This window comes from Giraffa tippelskirchi, chromosome 2 (genome assembly GCF_054371585.1).
Source record: "Giraffa tippelskirchi isolate mGirTip1 chromosome 2, T2T-mGirTip1v1.2.pri, whole genome shotgun sequence".
NCBI classification, from domain to species: Eukaryota; Metazoa; Chordata; class Mammalia; order Artiodactyla; family Giraffidae; genus Giraffa; species Giraffa tippelskirchi.
The window spans coordinates 208,243,723-208,268,814 of record NC_137276.1 but is presented as its reverse complement, the minus strand read 5'-3'; the positions used below and the strand labels follow the sequence as shown (position 1 = coordinate 208,268,814).

General features: G+C 35.4%; 1 protein-coding gene and 1 long non-coding RNA gene across 10 annotated transcripts in view; one reads left to right on the top strand and one right to left on the bottom strand.

Moving 5' to 3' along the window:
- Positions 1 to 25,092, top strand: part of LIPI (lipase I) — a 78,916-nt gene that overhangs the window by 10,284 nt on the left and 43,540 nt on the right. For 6 of the 9 annotated variants that reach the window (XR_014072183.1, XR_014072182.1, XM_081552617.1 and 3 more), the window contains 3 exons: positions 14,110 to 14,495; positions 16,691 to 16,799; positions 20,486 to 20,587. Coding sequence is in view for 7 of the 9 variants with exons in the window: in XM_081552617.1 (XP_081408743.1) it covers positions 14,110 to 14,495; positions 16,691 to 16,799; positions 20,486 to 20,587 (597 nt within the window). In the remaining 2 variants the exon portion in view is untranslated. The remainder of the gene's footprint in view (positions 1 to 14,109; positions 14,496 to 16,690; positions 16,800 to 20,485; positions 20,588 to 25,092) is intronic. The other 3 variants (XM_081552669.1, XM_081552679.1, XM_081552688.1) reach the window with 1 other exon arrangement.
- Positions 2,581 to 5,792, bottom strand: LOC145531128 (uncharacterized). Its single transcript, XR_014072206.1, has 3 exons — positions 5,202 to 5,792; positions 5,034 to 5,120; positions 2,581 to 2,789 (listed from the first exon to the last, which is right to left on the bottom strand). It is a non-coding gene; the product is annotated as an uncharacterized LOC145531128 (long non-coding RNA).

Genomic DNA, 25,092 nt, shown 5'->3' with positions numbered 1-25,092 from the left:
TTCTTAGTACACTTTTGAGTCGTAGTATCTGCTGAAATGGTGGTTGTGGTTGTTACCATTATTACTATAGCAAGTGTCAGCAAATATTTCTGTAAAGGGCCAGATAGTGAATCTTTTAGGCTTTGAGGGCCCTACAGTCTTGATTACATCCTTTCAACTCTGCTATCATGGCATGAAAATAGCCATAGACAATTCGTAAACCAATGAGTCTGGCTGTGTTCTAATTAAAATTTATTAATGGACACTAAGGGCTTCCCAAGTGGCTCAGTGGGTAAAGAATTTGCCTGCAATGCAGGATATGCAGAAGACACAGTTTTGATCCCTGGTTTGGGAAGATAGGCTGGAGGAGGGCATGGCAACACACTCCAGTATTCTTGCCTGGAGAATCCCATGGACAGAGGATTCTTGCAGGCTATAGTCCATAGGGTCACAAAGGGTTGAACACGACTGAAGTGACTGAGCATTTATGCACAATGGACACTAAAAGTTGAATTACCAAAATTTTCACATGTCACAAAATATTCTTTTTTTTAAATTTTTTTAAATTGTAAAATCATTCTTAGCTTGCTGGTCAGATTTAGCCCACAGGCCATAGTTTGTCAACTCCTATGCTCCAGTAAGTAACTAATAGAAGAGATGTTAAAGATAGATTAGTTCATCTTTCTCATTTCACAGGTGAGGAAAATGAGATTCAGAAAGATGGAGTCATTTTGTTAAGATGATAGAACTTACAGTCCTGGACTCCTGGACTCCTGGACTCTGGGAATTGTGTTTAAAATGCAGATTGTTCTTCACAGGATGGAGGGTGAAGCCAAGATTCTGCAGTTTTAATTCACTCCCAGTTGAAGCCCATGTGTGTGCAGACCACACTTTTAGTAGTAAGAGTATATTTGTAGAACCTTACTAAGTGGACTGTCTGTAGGGCAATAGTCATTCCAAAAGCCATGGAATTCTGAGCCCACTGACTCAACAAAGTCATCGTTGTTTTTCTCTAAACTTTATAAACATCTTTCTGATGTGACTAGTAATTTATTTCTATTGATTTACTAACATCAAATGTCCACGAACAACTTTGTAGTATTTTGTACCAAAGTTTCTTCAAAATAAGGGTGTTGTGAAAGAAGCTGGGATTTACAGTTAAAAGACTCAGATTCAAGTCTGGTAGCTGTTCTCCCAGGCCAAATCATTTAACCTCCCTGAGCATCAGTTTCTTCATTTTTAAGTGGAAGTAAAATTTATAATACCATTTCAGTTCATTTTCAAGCTCAAAGGAGATAACATAAATGAGTGATTTGGTCAATTATAAAGCAATATAAATTAGGTTAGAATAATCCACTGTTTTCTTCCAGATGCATTTTCTCTTTAATTCTTTAAGATTGATTTCCAGCTGTAGGGCTTCACGCTGTATCTACCCATGTACAGTTATGGTAGACTTGTATGTACTACATATATCAGAATTCCCTGAGTTGTGCCTTTAAAAGTGTAGATGTACCTTCTAAATCAGAATCTCTGGGCATGGCCCAAGAAACCACATTTGAATAAACTCTCCTTGTCATTTTTTATACCCATTTTTAAACTCATGCTTAAGAATTCCTAATCAAAGACTTATCAGTCACCTACTGTATTTTGCTTGTTTGGTCAACTGTTAGTGTATTTTCAAAAGCTTTTCAAATATTTGTACAGTTGAAAAGTTACTGATTGAATATCTTGATTTCTTATTACATGTTAAATAAATGTATTTTCAAAATGTGCTTTGTTTGCTCCAGAATCATAAAATTAAGCATACTGTGTCACTCTCTCCTAGAAGCCTTCAGGGGTTTTTAAGTTCTGCCTAAAGTTTTGTGTCTCAACTGCCTCTATAGCCATGCAAACCTCTGTCTTCAGTTTGGTCAACTGGCTCATAGTATCAAGTTGGTGGTCAGTCATTTGTATCTGGAATTCTACTGGCCCCTGCAAGTCTTCGTTCTTATCACACATGAATAAATAAGCTAGTGAACTTCTGGTAGAGTTTTATTTATGTTGCTAGACAGTTTGTATAACAACTTACACCATAAATAAGCTCATGCTTTTCAGATCTCTCCCACAAATGTTGTGTTGCTTCTGTATATTTGTATATATGTACAAATTTATATTTGTATATAACCTTCCACAGGTTATTTAATCTTTTAAAATTTCACTTTCTTGAGGAAAAAGATAGCAGGTATAAAACAGTACAGTGCCTGACATGGGGTGATTGCTAAATAACCATAAACCATCATTAATATTATTGATGTTATTGTTATTGCTGTTAACAAGTACATTTTTGCTTTTAGAAATGAAGAAAGAGAAGGAAGTATAGTTTGCTTTTAGAAATGAAGAAAGAAAGGAGGTTTTCATGCAGGCTTTTTGGGATGAATGTGGGTTTCAGAGGATTATCAGAGGAAGAACGTAAATCTTTACAGAGTGTGTTAGGTTTGGTAATTTTTTATGACTGGGTTTTGAGGACTCTCTGTTATTCATTTTGTCAGTGCTTAAAGTAGCAAGACAGCCTAATTTGTGTGCAAGTGGGTTTGAAATCAAAGAATATTAGAATAATAGAAGTCATAGGAGACCATTTATTTCAACTCCTTCCATTTAAAGAAAACAAAGCTTAGAAATGAGAGCAGAAAAACATTTGCTCAAATTCACAAGAGAAGTTTGAAAGAAATTGGAGGCATTTGGGTCTCAGTGGTCCATGTCCAAGGTGCTGTTCACACCTCTGAACTCTGTCGGTTTGGATCTCCTTGTTCTCGTCTTCACAACCATGGCAACTATAATGGAAATATACTTCAGAGTTAAAGCTGAACAGCCTAGAATCATTATTCCTGATGTCATATGTCTTTGATATTTTTTAAAAAATTTACTGCTTCTATAATTTGAAACCTAGAAAGATTTTCAGAATTCTTTCTTGGTGCACTGCTCTGTTGAGATTATTGCAAGAGTCATTATCTTTCTACATATTTGGTAAGGAAATCCAGTATTGTGCCCTTGCTACTGAATTTCTAATCAGAGTAATTTAGACTAGTCCCCAGATCCTCAATTTGTTAAATTTTCAAACAACATCAATACTTATTTTTCTGTTCTAAATATCTTTATCTTTCAGCCAATAACATTATTTGTTATCATTTTTTTTAATCAACTCAAGTCTATTTAAACCATTTCTCTTCCTTATAACACTCACAAGTAAGTATGTTAGATTTAGAACATTCAGAAAATATTAAAATTCAGGAGGGAGAAACACAGAGAAAATATAAAAAGATAGGCAAAAAATCTAATATTATCATTACCACAAACTACAATTATGATAGTGGTTTATTTCCTACCAGTTCTAATACAATAAATATGTGTGTATGTGCACAAATGTGAGTTAGAGTTTACTGCATATATACTATGTATTATAGCTAAAATTAGGACTATATGTCTATATTTATAGACTATATAGTTTCCTTATTTGCTGTATTACTGTGGATACATCATAATTTATAGACTCTGCCATGTGTTTAGTTGATTCCTAAATAACCACTTTAAAAATGATGTGATATATATTGATGTTAATGGTCATGGTATAATGGTAAAAATGATACAGTGATGTTATTTTAATTAATCTTTACTAGTTTTTAAGAAGGTTGAGCACATTTTGATACATTTATGTTTGAATATTTAATTTTGTAAAATGTTTTTATATTCTTCACTTGGTGTTCACTTGGGGCATTCTTTTTCTTCATTAATAGTTCTCCATGTATATTAATTCCTCTTCAACTTTGTATTGAAAATATTGTCCTAAGTTGTTTTTTTTTTTTTGTCATTTGGCTAGTTTATAGTGTTTATGTTGTTGTTGTTGTTTAGTTGCTAAGTCATGTCCAACTCTTTTGTGATCCCACAATCTATAGCCCGTGAGGCTTCTCTCTCCATGGTCCAGGCAAGAATACTGCAGTGGGTTGCCATTTTCTTCTCCAGGGGATCTTCCTGACCCAGGGATCAAACCTGCATCTCCTACATTGGCAGGTGGATTCTTTACCACTGAACCACCAGGGAAACCCGTAGTGTTTATGTACAGAAGTTTTAAATTCACCTGCTGTGAAATCTATTGGTCTGATACTTCATGGTTTCTTCCTTCTTTTAATGATAAAAAGTCATTCCTCAATCTGAGATGATATATATATATATATAAAAATATATATATAAACAGTATTCTTCTAGTTCACATAATTTTACTTTTAAATGGAATTTTTGTATATAACTCGAATCAAATAATTATTGTAGTAATTATTATATTTAAAAATCCATTACCTTTGACTACTAATGATGTTGAACATCAGTTTTGAGCCTAGTGACTATTAGATGACTCTCTCGTGAAGTGCCTTCAATTCTTTTATCATTTTTTTAAAAGTAACTTTTTAATTTTACATGTAAGTATGTGTGTACTGGAGAAGGAAATGGCAACCCACTCCAGTATTCTTGCCTGGAAAATCCCATGGATGGAGGAGCCTGGTGGGCTACAGTCCATGGGGTCACAGAGAGTTGGACACGACTGTATATGTGTATATAGGGCTTCCTAGGTGGTGCAGTAGTAAAGAATCTGCCTGCCAATGCAAGAGACACAAGAGATGCAGTCTCAATCCTTGGGTAGGGAAGATCCCCTGGAATAGAAAATGGAAACCCACTTCAGGATTCCTGCCTGGAAAATTATATGGACAGAGGAGCCTGGCAAGCTACAGATCATGGGGTTGCAAAAAGTCCAGTATGACTGAGTGAGCACAACACAGCACATGTGTGTATATACATACATAAAACATATACATATAATATATATATATTATACATATATATATACACACATACACATATATATTTGGGATATAGGTACTTTTTCATATGTACATTTTGTACATTTTGAACATTCGCATTCTTACCAGTATCTTTTTAGGAGCAGACGTTCTTCACTATGACAGTTTCCAATTTATTATCTTTATGTCTCATGCTTACTGTATCATATCTGAAAAATCTTTGCTTACCTCAAGATTGTTAATATTGTCTCTCAATATTTCACACACATAGCTTGTTGTCTGCCAGAGAATGAAGCCAAATCAAAGCAAGGAGAGCTGAGAGAATGAGGAGAAAGGATGGGCCTTAGTTCTTTTTCACTCTAGAGCTAGTTTAGATCCATTACAGTAAAGTCTGACCTTTCTAGAGTCTCCACTGAATGTCTGTGATGTTCATTAAGTTTTCTGTACTCTGGCTGGTCAGAACTGCAATGCCTCCTAACAGGCTGTGGCCTTTGAAGCTGTTGAGCTTACAGCTCTTTGTGGAGTTTCACCCTATGCAGGCACAAGTTTGTCTTCAGCAATGGATTCGAGGGGACTCCTCTCAGCGTTTGGAGCTCTGCCTCACATAGCCCCCTCCTTTGTGATACACTGTGATACAAATTCTAGTAGATTCAACTTCTTCAAACTCCAGTCCTTGTCCCCAACTTGGCAAAACCTCCATGTTTTGTTGGGTTCAACCCTCTTGCACTGAAGTCTGGAAACTGCCTCCAGGTAGAAACGTATTAGATATAGGGTTCAAATCATTTGTTTACCTTTTTAAAGATACCATAGCTGTGTGCTTTTTGTTGTCCAATGTGTAAACTTTTTTTTTTCATATATTTTGTCAAGTGTTCTAGTTGTTTACAGAGGTAAAGTAAGTGTGGAATCAGATATCCATAATATAATGATGGAAACTGGATTCTGTAAGATTTTTGTTTTTGTTTTATTGCTGTGTGTGTGTGTATGTGTGTGTGTGTGTGTGTGGTCACATAGTCATGTCCAACCCATTGTGACCCCATGGTAGGTCACTCATTGTGATCCTATTGGGCTTCATTGACCGCAATGTAGCCCTCCAGGCTCCTCCATCCATGGGATTTCCTAGGCAAGAATACTGGAATGGGTTGCCATTTCCTTCTCCAGGGAATCTTCCTAACCTAGGGATCAAACCCAGGTCTCCTGTATTGCAGACAGATTCTTTACTATCTGAGATACCAGGGAAACCTTTTTTATTTTGGTAAGACATATATTAAAACTTACCATTTTAAGTGTATAGTTCAGTGTTATTAAGTGCATTCACACTGTTGTGCCACCATCACCATCACCCACCTATAGAACATTTTCATCTTCCCAAACTGAAAATCTGCACCCCATGAACTCCACGTTTACCACTTTTTTCCCAGCCCTTGGCAACCATTGTTCTACTTTATGCCTTGATAAATTTGACTCCTTAGGTACCTCATTTTAATGAATCATATAGCATTTATATTAATATTTTTGTGACTATCTTATTTCATGTAATATAACATATTTAAAGTTCTTCCATGTTGTTTCATGTGTAAGATTTTCCTTCCTTTTAAAGGCTGCATAATATTCCACTGGATGTATGCACCAGGTTTTGTTTATCCATTCACCTTCACTGGATACTTGGGTTGCTTCCACCTTCTGGCTGTTGTGTATAGTGCTGCAATGAACACAGCAGCTGCACCTTTCAGCAGTGCACACAAGTTCCAATTTCTCTACATTCTTGTCAACAATTATTTCCTGTTTTTCTTTTTTTTTTTAATAGTAGCCATCCATGTGGGTTGGAAGTGTCATTTCTTCCTTTGTTTTTAGTTGATTGTTTTGTGCTGACACATTTTGATCTCTTTATCTTTTTTTGCTGTATATTCTATATATTGTATTTATCACAGGGATTATGTATAACATATGAATTTAATACAGTCTATCTTAAATTGATACTAATTTAGCTCCAATAATGGCAATAAAGACTTCAGTAAAAACTTTCACTGAAAATACTCCTTTAAGCTCTGCTTCACTCACTTTATATTATTGATGACACAGTTATATCTTTATATATTGCATACCCATTGACATAGATTTGTAATTATTTCTATGCATTTGTCTTTTAAATCCTATGGAAAATAAAAAGTGGAGTTACAAATCAAAATTTCAATAGTATTTTTTATATTTGTTCATAATTTGCCTTTACCAGGAAATTTTACATTTTATATGATTTCAAGTTATTGTATAACACTCTTTCATTTCAGCTTGAAGGGCTCCCATTTGCACTTCATATAGAACAGTTATAGTGTTAATGAATTCCCTCAGCTCTTGTTTGTCTCATTCACACAAAAAATGTGTTAGTCGCTCAGTCGTGTCTGACTCTTTGCAACCCCATGGGCGGTAGCCCACCAGTGTCCTCTGTCCGTGGAATTCTCCAGGCAAAAACAGTAGAGTGGTGGCCATTGCCTTCTCCAGGGGATCTTCCCAACCCAGGGGTCAAACCCCCAGGTCTTCTGCATTGCTGGCAGATGGTTTAATGTCTGAGCCACCAGGGACGTGTGTCTGGGGATGTCTTAATTTCTCTCCCATTTTTGAAGGACAGTTTTGCCTGATATAGAAATCTAGGTTGAAAGTTTTCCTCTTTAACCACTCTACATATATTATCTTACTGCCTTCTCTTTTGCAAAGTTTCTGCTGAGAAATCCACTGATAATTTTATTGAGAATCCCTATAAGTATTACTTAACCGACAAAGGTCTGTCTAGTCAAAGCTGTGGTTTTTACAGTAGTCATGTATAGATGTGAGAGTTGGACTATAAAGAAAGCTGAGCACCAAAGAATTGATGCTTTTGAACTGTGGTGTTGGAGAAGACTCTTGAGAGTCGCTTGGACAGCAAGGAGATCCAACCATTCCATTCTAAAGGAAATCAGTCCTGAATATTCATTGGAAGGACTGATGTTGAAGCTGAAACTCCAATACTTTGGCCATCTGATGTGAAGAACTGACTCATTGGAAAAGACCCTGATGCTGGGAAAGATTGAAGGCAGGAGAAGGGGATGACAGAGGCTGAGATGGTTGGATGGTATCGCTGACTTGATGGACATGAGTTTAAGCAAGCTCCAGGAATTGGTGATGGACAGGGAAGCCTGGTGTGCTGCAGTCCATGGGGTTGCAAAGAGTCGGATATGGCTGAGAAACTGAACTGAACTGAACTGTTACGTATATGATTTCTAGAACTTTATTTTTTTTTCTTTTCCTATAATCTACCAGAGTTGAGTCAGTCTGATATTCTTTAAGAGCTTTACAGTACACTAGTTTGACTTTTTTTGTATCATTTGAAAAATTTTGTTTTTCTTTATCTGATATTATTAATGAAATTGACTATATGTGCATGCATGCTGAGTTGCTTCAGTTGTGTCTGGATCTTTACAATCCTATGGACGGTAGCCCGCCAGGCTCCTCTGTCCATGGAATTCTCCAGGCAATAATACTGGAGTGGGTTTCCATGCCCTCCTCCCTGGGATCTTACCAACCCAGGGATCGAACTAGCTGGTTTTATGTCTCCTGCCTTGGCAAGTGGGTTCTTTACCACTAGTGCCACCTGGGAAGCCCAAAAATGACTATATGATGTCACAAAAAAGCTAAACAAAACAAAAAACACAGACCCTTGGTGGCATTTAATGAGAATCCCAGGGACGGGGGAGCCTGGTGGGCTGCCGTCTATGGGGTCGCACAGAGTCAGACACGACTGAAGCGACTTAGCAGCAGCAGCAGCAGCTGCTACATTTATGGATTCAGGTGGGAATTGTATAGGCACTACTCTTCTTTGTTGGGTTTGCTGGCATGTTTGGCTTTTAGCTGAGTGTCAATCAACTAGGGAAACTAACACAACTTAGCTCTTTTACACCTGTCTCTCCTTTTCTAGCAGGCCAGACCTGGGGTATTCTCACTGTGATGGCAGAAGTGTGGGATGCCCAGCTCTAACGTGCAAGCCCAGTTCAGCATCTGTTTGCCTTACATCACCAAGGTCCTGTTTTCCAATATTACAAGCTGTAATACTTGTATGACCAACCTAGACAGCATATTGAAAAGCAGAAACATTACTTTGTCAACAAAGGTCTGTCTAGTCAAGGCTATGGTTTTTCCAGTGGTCATGTATGGATGTGAGAGTTTGACTATAAAGAAAGCTGAGCACTGAAGAATTGATGCTTTTGAACTGTATTGTTGGAGAAGACTCTTGAGAGTCCCTTGGACTTCAAGGAGATCCAACCAGTCCATCCTAAAGGAAATCAGTCCTGAATATTCATTGGAAGGACTGATGCTGAAGCTGAAACTCCAATACTTTGGCCTCCTGATGCGAAGAGCTGACTCATTTGAAAAGACCCTGATGCTGGGAAACATTGAGGGCAGGAGGAGAAGGGGACAACAGAGGATGAGATGGTTGAATGGCATCACCAACTCAATGGACATGGGTTTGGGTGGACTCTGGGAGCTGGTGATGGATAGGGAGGACTGGCGTGCTGTGGTTCATGGGGTCGCAAAGAGTCGGACATGACTGAGTGACTGAACTGAACTGAACTGAATACTTGTACCGTTATTAAAAATTGGGGCAAGTCATCCCACTTATGATGGGAGAATACCTCAAAGTTACAAGCCGGATGACATAGATTCAGGAAACAGTGATGTATTGGAGCCATGATTGCATCTAATATATCAACCTAGTTTGTCATTATTTTACTTGTGTAGAATATACCTGCGTATCCATGTATTTAAAATTTACCATGCACTTCTTTATTTTATAGCTAAGTTTCTTTTTTATGAAGCTGATTTTTTTAATAGGAAGGCTTTATTACAGTTACATAACTTTATCTTTTGTGTATGTTTATCATTTGGTGCTTTCTACTTTCTATATTTTTCATTTTCTTTGTATCTTTTGTATATATACACGTTTGCTATGCTTTCATATGTTTTAGTGTGTAGAAAGTCAAGTCTATTGTTTTACATAGTATAATACTGCTACTGCTAAGTTGCTTCAGTCGTGTCCGACTCTGTGTGACCCCATAGACGGTAGCCCACCAGGCTCTGCCGTCCCTGGGATTCTCCAGGCAAGAATACTGGAGTGGGTTGCCATTTCCTTCTCCAGTGCATGAAAGGGAAAAGTGAAAGTGAAGTCGCTCAGTCATGTCCAGCTCCTAGCGACCCCATGGGTCTGCAGCCTACCAGGCTCCTCCACCCATGGGATTTTCCAGGCAAGAGTACTGGAGTGGGGTGCCATTGCCTTCTCCACATAGTATAATGGTAAACTGTTAATGTTACCAATGTTTTTTAAGACCCACACTTATCTATTTATTAACATTTTCTAAATTAATGTATTCTGAATCTCCCAGTTAAGGAATTTTCATACCACTTTATTTATATCCCTTTTAACCTAAATTCCCATCTTATATTAGTATATGTTGAGGCTTCCCTGGGGCTCACACAGTAAAGAATTTTCCTGCATTGCAGGAGACCCACGTTCAATCCCTGGGTCAAGAAGATCCCCTGAAGAGAAGGCTTCCTACTCCAGTTTTCTTGCCTAGAGAATTTCATGGAGAAAAGAGCCATCTTATTAGTATATATTGACTTATACTAAACATTATTATTAAACATTTGAATAAGAATTATTTCTGATATTGCATTTATGTTTTACTCAGTTTTATACTGTTTACACTTACATGGGTATCTAACTTATTTCTATGCTCACTTTCTTTTTTACTGTGAGCTTCTATGGATTGTCTTCAATAAATCTCTCATTTATTTAATAGTGATGATGCCAGGAACTTTACTTAGTCAACTTTGGGTGGTGTACTTTAGGAAGAATATAAAACTATTGGGCCACAAACTTTTGCACTTATCAGTTCAGTTCAGTTCAGTCGCTCAGTCGTGTCCGACTCTTTGCGACCCCATGAATTGCAGCACGCCAGGCCTCTCTGTCCATCACCAACTCTCGGAGTCTACCCAAACCCATGTCCATCGAGTTGGTGATGCCATCCAGCCATCTTATCCTCTGTCGTCCCCTTCTCTTCCTGTCCCCAATCCTACCCAGCATTAGGGTCTTTTCCAATGAGTCAACTCTTCGCATGAGGTGGCCAAAGTATTGGAGCTTCAGCTTCAACATCAGTTCTTCCAATGAACACCCAGGATTGATCTCCTTTAGGATGGATTGATTGGATCTCCTTACAGTCCAAGGGACTCTCAAGAGTCTTGTCCAACACCACAGTTCAAAAGCATCAATTCTTCGGCGCTCAGCTTTCTTCACCGTCCAACTCTCACATCCATACATGACCACTGGAAAAACCATAGCCTTGACTAGACGGACTTTTGTTGGCAAAATAATGTCTCTGCTTTTAAATATGCTATCTAGGTTGGCCATAACCTTCCTTCCAAGGAGTAAGCGTCTTTTAATTTCATGGCTGCAATCACCATCAGCAGTGATGCTGGAGCCCAAAAAAATAAAGTCCGACACTGTTTCCACTGTTTCCCCATCTATTTCCCATGAAGTGATGGGACCAGATGCCATGATCTTAGTTTTCTGAACGTTGAGCTTTAAGCCAACTTTTTCACTCTCCACTTTCACCTTCATCAGGAGGCTCTTTAGTTCTTCTTTACTTTCTGCCATAAGGGTGGTGTCATCTGCATATCTGAGGTTATTGATATTTCTCCTGGCAATCTTGACTCCAGCTTGTGTTTCTTCCAGCCCAGCGTTTCTCATGATGTACTCTGCATATAAGTTAAATAAGCAGGGTGACAATATACAGCCTTGGTGTACTCCTTTTCCTATTTGTAACCAGTCTGTTGTTCCGTGTCCAGTTCTAACTGTTGCTTCCTGACCTGCATACAGGTTAGTCTTCACTTATTACACCTTTATATGTCTGATATATTATTTTGGAAGACAAGTTCATCATCATAAATTCATTCTTCTCTCTGTAACCTGGATTTTCTGCCTTAATATGTTTAGGATATTTTTCTTTTTTGCTGAAACCAAAACTGATTTTAGGAGGTCTCTTAGTGAGTCTGATGAACTGATTTTCTCCAGATACTGGTGAACCTTTTTCAATTTGCATACCCTGGTATGTAGTTATTTCCTTAATTGTTTTAACTGCTACCCCCTCTCTCCCCATTTCCTCCCTACCTGCCAAGGGAATGATGATTTTTAACTTGAAACTTTATTTTCTATCCCATGTCTATGTTTACCTTCATAATTTAAATATCTTTTCTCCTTCATTTCTTACTATATATAAGGTGAGATTTTCGTGTTTTAGCATCTGTAAAATGAATTTTTATTCTGCAATGGCATTTTTCCTTTTTGTGAATTGGAGTATATTTTTATTCCATTTTAAACTTAACCTATTGTTTTTGCCTCAAAGCATTTTCTCTTAATCCCCTCCTGTTTTTGAGATGTGTTTTTCCTTGCGTTCTAATGAGAGTTCTAAAGAGTTTCCTGCAATTACTTCTGCATCTGTTTATAGACAATAGACTTTTCTGTTGCTTGTTTTAGGTGATTTCTTTCCTTTATTTCATCACAGGGATTTTGTTTATTCATTACTAATTCCAGTGCCAGGTAAAATCTACCTTGGCTTTTAGTGGACCAGCAGTTTGGATCTATGAATTGCATTTGGCCTTCTCAGAGTTCCAGCTGTTGGGAAGGTGGATAAGCACAATTGTCTACCTTATTTGTACTCTGTTAAGCATTGATATTGCCTTGAGGTTTAATTTATTCCTCCTCTCCACTTCCTCATTCTTTGTACTTAGAACAAATGAAATATCAAAGTTTTTCACTTGTCCAAGTGTCTCTCAGCTGTTAATCTGGGAAGTCAATTTCACTTCCTTCTTTCTTTGTCTTCTTCTGAATAATTATGATAGTATCACATATATAATTTCCCAACTAGAATGACTGAAACTAGTGTATATTATGATGTATTTTCCAAATATATTTGTGTACAAATAGATGTATAGTTTTAAATGTGTATTTATATATGTTAAAATAGATACTTAAATTTATCAAATACATATAAATGTATGTAGTGACTTGAGCACATTATTTCTGGGCATGTAAATTACCTCTATTTCTCCAATATTCAAATACTGTATATTCATTTTTTATGTGTTTTCAGACTATTTTCTTGGTATAAATTCTTAGAAGTGTAATTACTGGCATAAACTTTACTAACACTTTTGTGAATTTTTGCTATGTATTGACAAATTTTTTCCCAACTCTTCTTACCAAGTTAAATTTCCAGAAGCAGTACAAGCATATGATCTCATTAAAAAATATTTTGAGGTTGTATCCTGATTTTTAAAAAATTACAATTCTTAAAAATTATGAAAAGAAAAAACAGCCATGTTTCACTGCCTAGTAATGACAATTGCTTTGTTTTGGCTTAGATATTTCATTTTCTGCCCTGCTTTCATCTAGGATGGATGGCTGGATAGATAGATATGTAGATATATAGATGACAGATAGGATGCACACATTGATGAAATTACACATGATGATAACTAAGGTGTTTTAAATTTTTGTGTGATTATGCATAACCCTATAATTAATATCTTTATATTTAACACAGTGGTCATTTCATTAGTGTGACTCTAGAAAGAAAATCAGGAAGAGCAAATATTTTTAATATTTTGTATGTGTGGTATACACATACACACATATATAATTTCAAAATGATGTATCAACTTTTGCTCTCAGCATCCATATATATGAATCTTTGTTACATTTACCCTTATAAGTATTACATATTAAATGGATTTTTTCATTGTGTTTGATAGGAAGAAATTGATATATTTTTGTTTTTATTTGATCACTAGTCAGGTAAAATATATTTTTCCTAATGCTTATTATCTATATCTTGATATTCTTCTGCAAAACTGTTAAAGTTCATAATCAACTTGTGGACTTTTATTGGTGTGTATAACACTTTCCTTATTAATAATATTAATGACTTCAATCACATCATTGCTATTTTGTACTGATAAAACTAATTCTTAATTTTTAGCCAGCCACATTCATTTCTATATTTCATTGTAAATTTTGAATACATCTAATTCAAAAAGTCTACTTAAGTGATCAATGAATTACTTTCAACATTGCAATTGCTCAGTATATTATGTTAAACTGCTAACAAAATGAAATCCTCCACACCCTCCAAGTTCAATTATTTTCTTTGCAGCAGTAACAAGAATAGAATCAAATAAATACTATCCCAATACTCAGCTTGACTTTTTTTTTTTATTTCAGAGAATAAGGCACCATGCCTTGAATTCTCTCAGCTAAGTTTAAAGGATTCCTTCAGAGATCTGTTTAATCCCAAAATGGAGATATCTTTGATGTTGTATACAAGGAACAACCCGACTTGTGCTGAATCACTGTTTGAGAAGGATGACTCACTTAATGTTAATTTCAACACAAGCAAGAAAGCAGTCTGGCTGATTCATGGATACAGACCACTGGGCTCCACTCCTTCATGGCTTCAGAACTTTGTGAGGATTTTGTTGAGCCAAGATGATATGAATATAATTGTAGTAGACTGGAACCGAGGAGCTACAACTTTTCTTTACATTAGGGCGGTTAAAAATACCAGGAAAGTTGCTGTGAGTTTGAGTAGGTACATTCAGAATCTTTTGGTAAGTTGGGAATATTATATATGTCATACAATAAATGGTAGTTTTATAATACTACAAAATGGTGATAAAGTAAATACTATTTACTCTATTAAGAATTTGTTAATCAAGAATTACTGCACAAGTGTGAAGAATTACTGTGTTGATGTGCTTCACATATGCAGCCATTTTTCTTTTGTGTTAATGGATAATTCTATACCTAGACATGGCCTATCTTATTTTTTAAAGTTATCTCAAAGACTCAATTATCGTATTTTATCTTAAAATATTTTAAGGTTTTTGTTTTTTTTTAACTCTGCCTATGCTGACTTCAGGATTAGTTAGCGATTTTATGTGGACAGAGGAAATAAACTATTTAATCATTAGACTTTTTAGATATATTTTCTAAGATATGTCTAAAATGACAAAGTGTACATTGGTCAAAGTGAAAAACAACTTGAAAAGTAGCATACTTTTGCCACCTTGGAGGCAGGTCTCAGTTCCTTTTAGGCTTATCCAGTTTAAATGAAGTCCAGTTAAATAAATTCAGGCCAGTTCTAGGTTCGTCTGTGTAGAGATCTATGTCTGTTCTAGAGAGAGCTCGTAGTAATGGTGCTTGAGAGAAAGAAAGGTGATAAAAGACTTGGGGTCATTCTTGAGCTTGAAATCTACCTTTGAGTTGTGTTATGCTGAACTTCCAAGCCTCTGCTGAAATTCAGCAAGCATCATAGATCCAAGAAGCAGTTGTACATAGTTGTTAGAAGTCAGACTAGAGGGATTCAAAGACCACCAAATCCACACTGTCAGTGTGAGTCTGAGCAATAGCTTAACCATTCTGCCTCATTTCCTTGTCTATTCATTTGGGATAACAAAACTTTATAACAATATTTTATTTAAGTGTTATGGGAAATTAATTCTTAGCCAGTGCTTGTTATGTAATAACCATTGAATGAAATCAGCTATCATTATTATTTTTACATCCACAAATTTGGACAAAACCAAACCATCCCTCTGGAGACACAGAAGGCTATTGATTCACTTGTTCTTACTGATAGCCTGAAAATTGCATTATTAATTTTTTCCCTTTTGCAGTGCTCTTTTCTGTACTTAATATATATGTATGTCAAAGTGTGGAACTTGTGAATATTAAATACAGAAGTTTAGGAAAAGTCTAATGTTAGATAAATTTCTAACAGTGTTTTTGCTTGCGATGGCTCCATATTAATAAGGAAGGATGAAAAATTCAGTAGCACTAAAGTTGAGAGTGATACTCCCTGGAGGTTGCAGGTACTGGTCTGAGAAATTTTGAAGAAAATTATCACCCCGTGCCTGGGAAACTAGAATCTAGTTTCTCATTAGAATAAATGTTCCACATCTTTCTATCAGCCATCAGATATGTGACTGTGTAGACTGTACCATGACCTGCTTCCTGAGAGTGTAAGAGAATATAATAAGAGAAATTCTCCCTTGTTTAAGCTCCTAATGTCTCCATACCCCTCTCCTGGGCTGTGAGTCTAGGAGGTGATCAAAACTTGGGCTTGAAAAATCAGACTCTATTGCTCTCCAGCTTGTAATCAGGGGAAGTCACTTAAAATCCCTGCATCACATTTTATCATCTCTAAAGTAAGGGTGGATAGTCACATTGTTCAGTCTTCCTCAAGTTTTTGACACAATTTACAGATAAAACAAGGAGGCAGGTTAGTTTATATTTTGAAGTTAAACAGACCTGGACTTGAAGTCTATCTTTTTCCCTTATAGTAATAAGTATAGATGACTTTGAGTAACTCACTATAAAACCGTATTTATTAAGCATTTAATAGGTACAAGGGAAAGTTTTAGGCAATGGATAAAAATAAATAGCTCACAGGACTTTGTGAATATTAAATATGAGATTTATAAAGCACTTATCAAGGTCACTAGCACAAAGTATCCAAATATGTTTTATTTGTATTATTACAAAATACTTAATTAAATATATTATTTTACATATGCTTTTCTAGATAAAAATTTAATGGTATTAATATGTAAAGAAAAATCAGATATTTTATGAAAAATGTTGAATGAAGATATAGTTGTTTGAAATTATAAAATTGCATTCCCTGTCTCCCAGAAGTGGAGTAAACCAGAAAAAAAAAAAAAGTTTTTACAACACTGATGCAACGAGGCATAATTTGTGACTTTCTGAAATGAAAATTGTAACACTGCATTTTGAATTGCAGAAGCATGGAGCATCTCTTGATAATTTTCATTTCATAGGTGTGAGCTTAGGGGCTCATATTAGTGGATTTGTTGGAAAGATGTTTCATGGTCGAGTTGGAAGAATAACAGGTAAAATATTTTTAAATTATATTTATTTATTTTAAATATTTTTGATAAAATTAATTTTTAGTATACTTTTAAGTTTCAGAAATTGTTACTTTAGTTAACAGGGGCAATATTTAAGCAATGGCAACGATGCACAAACGTTCTTCATTTTTCTATATTATATTCAAAGGCTGGTCTTTGTTTTAGTTAGACTATTAAGTCTTACTTATTTCTTAACCAAATTTAAGTTATCCATATAGAAATGGAAGTAAAATGATTTGTTTTCGCATGTGAATTAATTGTGCATGTGAATTTTAAGGAGACCTTATTGTAACAATCCTGAGGAAAGTTTTACCCATTAGAACTTTTACACATGCAAAACTTTTTTCATGTATTAACCAATAATATAACCTGTTACCACATATTTAATTTTTGGAAACTTTGATATAATTTAATTCTTTTGAAATTTTTAATTGAACACCTGAAGAGAGAATCAGGAGTTGGTATTTATACCTGGGAGGTTCTGGACCCCAGTTCTCATTGTATTTCCTTAACAAAGTTACTGCATTCACAAAGCTCACTAACCAAATAATGCTGACATGGATTTTCAGGCCTCCCTTTAAAAATGGCACTGATTTTAAAACTAGAAGGATAGTATCCTTTTCCAGTTAATTTAGCTTTCTAGAATTATTGAGATCTATTCCAAGAAGAATTAGAATAATTTCAAATGTTAATACTAGAGTCTTAAGCAAAGGGGGAGGGGAGAAGTGAATAAATTGTTTATAGATATTTAGAGTCTTTAAAGACCTTAAGTATACCTTACTTGCTTTGATCAGCCTTAATTTTATCATCCTTATAAAGGATGTGAAAATTGAGGTTAACTGAATAAATTCAGGAGGGTCAAGAATTTAGTAACATCTAAGCCAGGATTTATACAAAGATCTCTAGCATCCAAAGCCTATTCTCTTTCAACCACCATACTAGCTCAGTTTGAACTGTTGGTCAGGCTACTTTATTTTAAGATGTGTTTATTCACATATTAGACTAGTTAGAATGGCTCCACATGCCAAGCAATCATCAAGGGTTTAAAAGCCAGCAACTGTGTTGGATCTACATCAGGGCAATTTACAGGAAGAGAGAAATTTCTGCTTCATTCAGTCATGTTGGATGTAACAATCATTGGATCATAGAAAAAGCAAGAGACTTCCAGAAAAACAACTACTTCTGCTTCACTGAATATACAAAAGCCTTTGTCTGGATGGATCACAACAAACTGTGGAAAATTCTTAAAGAGATGGGAATACCAGACCACCTTACCTGCCTCTTGTGAAACCTGTATGCAAGCGAAGAAACAGTAGCTAGAACCAGACGTGGAACAACAGACTGGTTCAAAATTGGGAAAGGAGTACGTCAAGGCTGCATATGGTCACCCTGCTTATTTAACTTATATGTAGGGTACATCATGCGAAATGCTGGGCTGGATGAATCACAAGGTGGAATCAAGATTTCCATGAGAAATATCAACAACCTCAGATATGCAGCTGACACCACCCTTATGGCAGAAAGCAAAGATGAACTAAAGAGCCACTTGATAAAGGTGAAAGAGGAGAGAGAAAAAGCTGGCTTAAAACTCAATGTTCAAAAAACTAAGATTATGGCATCTGGTCCCATCAGTTCAGTTCAGTTCAGTTGTGTCCAACTCTTTGCGACCCCATGGACTAAATGGGGCCTCCCTGTCCAGGCCTCCCTGTCCATGACCATTTTCTGGAGTTTGCTCAAACTCATGCCCATCAAGTCAGTGATGCCATCCAATCATCTCATCCTCTGTCATCCCCTTCTCCTCCTGCCTTCAGTCTTTCCCAGCATCAGGGTTTTTTCCAGTGAATCAGTTCTTCGCATCAGAGGGCCAAAGTATTGGAGTTTCAGCTACAGCATCAGTCCTTCCAATGAATATTGAGGGTTGATTTCCTTTAGGATGGACTGCTTTGATCTCCTTGCAGCCCAAGGGACTCTCAAGAGTCTTCTCCAACACCACAGTTCAAAAACATCAATTCTTTGACACTCAGCTTTCTTTATAGTCCAACTCTCACATCCATACATGACTACTAGAAAAACTATAGCTTTGACTAGAGACTTTGGTCAGCAAAGTAATGTCTCTGCTTTTTAAAAGGCTGTCTAGGTTGGTCATAGCTTTTCTTTCAAGGAGCAAGCATCTTTTAATTTCATGGCTGAAGTCCCCGTCTGCACTGATTTTGGAGCCCCCCCCAAAATAAAATCTCTCACCATTTCCATTGTTTCCCAACACTTCTTGTGATCTGATCACATCACTTCATGGCAAATAGATGGGGAAACAATGGAAACAGAGACTTTATTTTTTGGGGCTCCAAAATCACTGCAGATGGTGACTGCAGCCATGAAATTAAAAGATGTATGCTCCTTGAAAGAAAAGCTATGACCAACCTAGACAGCGTATTAAAAAGCAGAGACATCACTTTGCCAACAAAGATCCGTATAGTCAAAGCTATGGTTTTTCCAGTTGTCAAGTATGGATGTGAGAGCTGGGCCATAAAGAAGGGCGAATGCTGAAGAATTGATGCTTTTGAACTGTGTTGTTGGAGAAGACTCTTGAGAGTCCCTTGGACTGCAAGGAGATCAAACCAGTCAAACCAGTATTGGAAGGACCGATGCTGAAGTTGAAACTCCAATACTTTGGCCACATGATGTGAAGAGCTGACTCATTAGAAAAGATCCTGATGCTGGGAAAGATTGAAGGCAGGAGGAGAAGGGGATGACAGAGGACCAGATGGTTGGATGGCATCACCTACTCAATCAACATGAGTTTGAGCAAACTCCCAGAGATGGTGAAGGACAGGGATGCCTACTGTGCTGCAATCCATTTTGTCACATAGAGTTGGATATGACTGAGTGACTGAGCAACAACAACTTATTCAATCATGTGGGCCAAATAAACTAGGGTTAATAGAAGATTGAGATAAGCAACATTCTACTTTATTTTTAAAATATCTTTTAAGATAATTATTGCCCTATTGAATAGATGTCCTCAAGGCATTTCATTTCATCTCTTCCTCAGCATTTTTTGATACTCTGCAGTAGATCATGAGCTTAGAATTTTATTTAGAATTCTGAATACACTAGAAATAATACTATCTTTTATAACACTTTTAATATATTTTTTCCTTTTTGTGTGCAGTAGACTTTTGTGAGCAATGAATGATAAGCTAAATAATAAATATGTTTTATCTCACAGCTCAAATTGCACTTAAAATCATTTTAGACTTTTCAGTAGACCCAGGATGAGCTGGTATGGCATGAGGTTGAAGATAGGACCAGGATAATATTTATTATTTTTCCCCTCAGGAGGAGTAGTAGTTACTTTCTATTAAATAGGATTTTACTACCAGCATATTCATAATTACTTGTTAAATTAAAGCCCTAAAGAAAGCCACAATATTTTGTCAAAGTATGTGTAGTGTGGCTTGACACTGCATCATTGATAAACTCAAGATTGGAAATAATGTTATTCAAATAAAACAGATACTTGCTATTCATCTAATGTCATATATCTTTAGATTTATTTTTGGACAGGTTTAAACTTGTTATGTTTATAATTAATAATAATGCAAGCATGTGATATGAACTCTGTAATATAACTTGACTAATATATTAACAATTTCTTTCTTGAATTTTAGGTCTTGATCCTGCTGGGCCACAATTCTCTGGAAAACCATCAAATGGCAGATTAGATTACACTGATGCAAATTTTGTGGATGTCATCCATACTGATACCAATGGTAACAATGCAGGATTTATTTCTTACTTATTTGAAAATGCAGAAAGTGATGTGGACAATGGGGAACAGGAAAAAGGAAACAGTAATGGATGAGGTGTTAAGTCTGAAATTATATGATTATTTTATTTCCCACAAGCAACATTTCTTAGAGTTAGTTTATTCTGTGGTGTAAAATGACACTCTGCCCTTAGTTTTCAGGAACTGTCAGGTCATCCTAAAAAACTGAAATTTGATAAAAAATTATACTTCATCCTTTCATTCTATTAACAATTTTATTGATTTGATCACAATTTCCTCCGTGCTTAATATTCCTGATATATTTAGGTTACTCTTCTCTCTTCTCATTTTATCACTTTGTTGTATAGCAACTGAAACTGAGCACACATATTGAAGCACAGAGAAAGAATACTTTTCCCTAAAGATTTTAAATTATTTACCTCTAAATGCCTAACTGACTGTTGATAGTTTTGGCCAGAGTTCCTTGGACAAACACTTTCCAGAAATATTTTAGATGGCCCTGATCTCCTTCCTGTATTGAAACTGATATTGAGTACTTCCTATACACTAATCACTTTAAATTATTTATGTGGATTAATTTTGGAATGCTCCTAAGTCCCCATGAAATAAGTAAACATTTTCATCCCCTTTTTGCTGACGGAGAGGCTCAGGTCAAAGTGAGAAGGTCAGTAAGAGGCAGAGTCACAATTTGAAATAGTATCTTTTGATTCTGGTGTCTTCACTTCACCAGTATGTTGTTCAGATTAACTGGTAATTTACATGTGTTATGGTTGGTGGCATGGGAAAGATATAGTGCCATGATACAGACAGGAGAAAGTGACCCAAAGATGGTTCCCAATTCCCTGTTTCTTCCGGTCTATTTTCTCTTTGACCCAGGTAATTTATTTGCTCCTATATCATCCTGAGTTTACTCGGTGAGAATTGATATCAATGATTTTGTGAGATATAAATGTCATTAATCCAATAGGTAACAAGTTTTCAACTTCTATGTCTACATGCCAGTGTGCTAAGCCTATAATCAGAACAATTATGCTCTTTATTTGGAATGTAAGTTCGTCTACATCATACAGAGTCATTGTGTAAAGTTTCATAATTCTAATATGATACCCTCAGCCTTTTATGTCTTCCTAACCTCGAGCCCTTTATATCACCTTAACATTTCCACACACGACAACACACCTAGTACCCAGGTCCTCTGCATTTCTTTTGAAATTCCAGCTTCAGTTCTGCTTATGGCCTTTTGAATTAGTGTTTCATACATTTTATTGCTTTTTGTTTTGCATTTTTTAGTTTTCTTAATAAAATTTTTGGATTGTCTTATATTCTTAATATCTTTTGATGACTCAGTTTATCAAGTATGACTTGCCACTAGGTGCCATAAATTGGCACTTTTAATTGATCTTTTTATGACTATCACCAATGAGGAACACAGATTTTTGATACTGCATATTCACTGGTTTCAAGAAATCCCTGAATACGACACTTGAGGGCAGCACATAACCTGACAGATTTCTCTTTCCTGAAATACTAACCCACGAGTGCATTTTCTACTTGCCAGTAATTCTTGTCCTTATTCAGTTGTTTATGTTAAAGAAGCTATGTTGCCTTTCATAATTGTTGATTAGATAATCTGAAGAAATATTCTTTCTGGGACATCAGGAAAAAAATTATCAGTTCAATATCCAGAACATTAAAAAAACCCAAAAAACTCCAGGGAGGTGAACTGGTAATTTGGAGTCACTTGTCTCATGGATGGTTTTCTGAGACAGAGAGTATGGAAAGTGTTTTTGAAACCCTCAGAAGATGTTGTAAAACATCTTATGCTACTTTTTTAGACCCCAAAGGGTAGCACTATAGAAGTAACAGTAAGCTTGAAACAAACCAGAATTTTTATAGTCTTTAGCAAGCCTTTAGTAATTCGATGTTGTCCAGAAAAATGTCAGATATTAAGTTTTGTTTAAGGAGTTCTTACATTATCAGACCTTCTAGGTATCTGATAGAAGCGAATGATAGTCCTTTATGTACAAGGGTCATGTCATCTGTGGTCTCAAATTATTTTTATAAATATATTTTAAAATGTCCAGCATCCATTGGAGATAGCCAGGTACACATGAAGCAAGAAACACATGTGAGAACCAAGAAACAATTGTCAATAGAAACAGACCCATAGGTCTCTGACTATTGGAATTTTTGTACACCGGCTAAAATGTGCTTATTATTTTCAAAGAGATAGAAAAGATTGGAAATATCAGCAGAGAATGATATTTAAGTATCAATATGACCTATTCTATTTGATAAAAATAATAATAGTTCTTAACCTAAGAAGTAAGTTAATTGACAATTATTGAGTGAGTTTAACAAAAAATTTGAATTGGGTACAAAGAGAAAGCATGTGGCTTGGAAAATCAGTGATAAGTCTATTTCTAGAATGAAGAAAAAAGATCCAATACAGAGCAAAAAGCAAATAAAATAGACAATAAACAGAGGTAAGAGGTTCATAGGATAAATGGCAAGAAGGTCAATCATATTTCATTCAGATTCCAAATAGAAAGAAAAATGGAACAGAAGTGATATTTAAGGATAATATCTCAGAATTTCTAAAAACTCAGGAATTATAATCAATCAAAAAATTGAAATCCACAGTTAATTCCAATGTGAATAAATAGACAAACTCATTGAGACATATGATAATAAATTTACAGAAAAGACCACATCCAAGCATATAAAATTAAATATAAAATTAAATGAATAAAAATGATCTAAATTACAACTAATTTCTAAAGAGAAACAATGGAAGTTAAGAAAGAATAGAGCTATATTTTCAATTTGTTGAAAGAAAATAGCTTCCTAGTATTGCAGTGTGTTTCAGGAAAAAAAATGAAACTATACAGTTTCAGACAGGTATACACTAAGAGAAATTATCATCAAAAGAAGGAAAATTATCCTTTATGGCTATTCAGGAAGGAAGAGCACTGAAAATGGTAAAACATACTTCAGTTTAAATGGATATTGATGGTATAAAACATTGTCATTGTTTTATAGAATTTGGAATATGTAGAGAATTAAAATGTTACAAAAATAGTGTATTGTTAGGGCTGTTAAATGAAGTTCAAGCATTCTTTGTTCCTTAATTATATGTAAGAAAGTTTAAAAGTAATTGTCAAAATTTGGTGTTCATAAATCAAGACTTTCCGTTAAATCTCTAGGTATTTAAAAAGATAAAAAAGTAATAAAAATATCTGACTTCCATGCTAATGGAGGACAAAAATGGAGTAGTTGTGTTTAAGTCCAAAAGAAGGCAAGGAGAGAAAGAATCACATAGAGCAGGCAAGTAAATAGAAGTAAATAATGGGAAAATTAAACCAAGCTATACCATTAAATGTAAATATTTCATAGAGGTGGAAGCATAAAGAGTAATATTCTCTATAATCAAAGAAATTAAACTATAAATAGATAAGAAAAATATAAGTTGAAAATCCATATATTTATAGAACAAATATAGTTTTAGATAACTAATGAGGGAAGAATAAATAATAATGGAAATATAAAATATTTTAACTCAATAGTATTAAAGTTACTACATATTAAAATTTGTTGGAATCATGACTAGATGTCCAGCTTTTAATACAGATATTTTAAAAGACTAAAAACTCAATAATGTAAGCATCTATCAAACCTAGACAGTGTGTTAAAAAGCAGAGACATCACTTTGGTGACAAAGGCCCATATATTCAAAACTATGGTTTGTCCAGTAGTCGTATATGGATGTGAGAGTTGGACCATAAAGAAGGCTGAGTGCCCAAGAATTGATGCTTTCCAACAGTGGTGCTGGAGAAGACTCTTAGGAGTCCTTTGAACAGCAAGGAAATCAGACTAGTGGATCCTAAATGAAATCAACCCTTAATATTAATTAATTGGAAGGACTGATCCTGTAGCTGGAGCTTCAATACTTTGGCCACCTGATGGGAAGAGCTGACTCATTGAAAAAGACCTTGATGCTGAGAAAGATTAAAGGCAAAAGGAGAAGGGGACAACAGAAGATATTTAGATAGTATCACTGACTCAATGGACATGAATCTGAGTAACTCTGGAAGATAGTGAAGGACAAGGAAGCCTGACATGCTGCAGTCCATGGGGTTGCAGAGTTGGTCATGACTTAAAGACTGAACAACAAAAAGCATCTATCTTCAGAAATTAAGAATTAATCAAAAAGCACACCTATAGATATTGAGAAAGAAACTAATAAAAACATATAAAAATGGAATAAAAAATCAGTTAGAAGTGATTAAAAAAGCCAAAAATTTGCACTTTACTTCCATATTAAGTAGTCCTTGTAGAGAAAAAATAGGAAGGACGAGGAGAGAAAACACAATATCAGTACTAGTAAAGGAAATAGTGTTATAGATATTATAGGTATTAAAATGATCATAATACAATATAATGAGCAACATTTACAGATAAATATGAAAATATATAACCATATGCTAT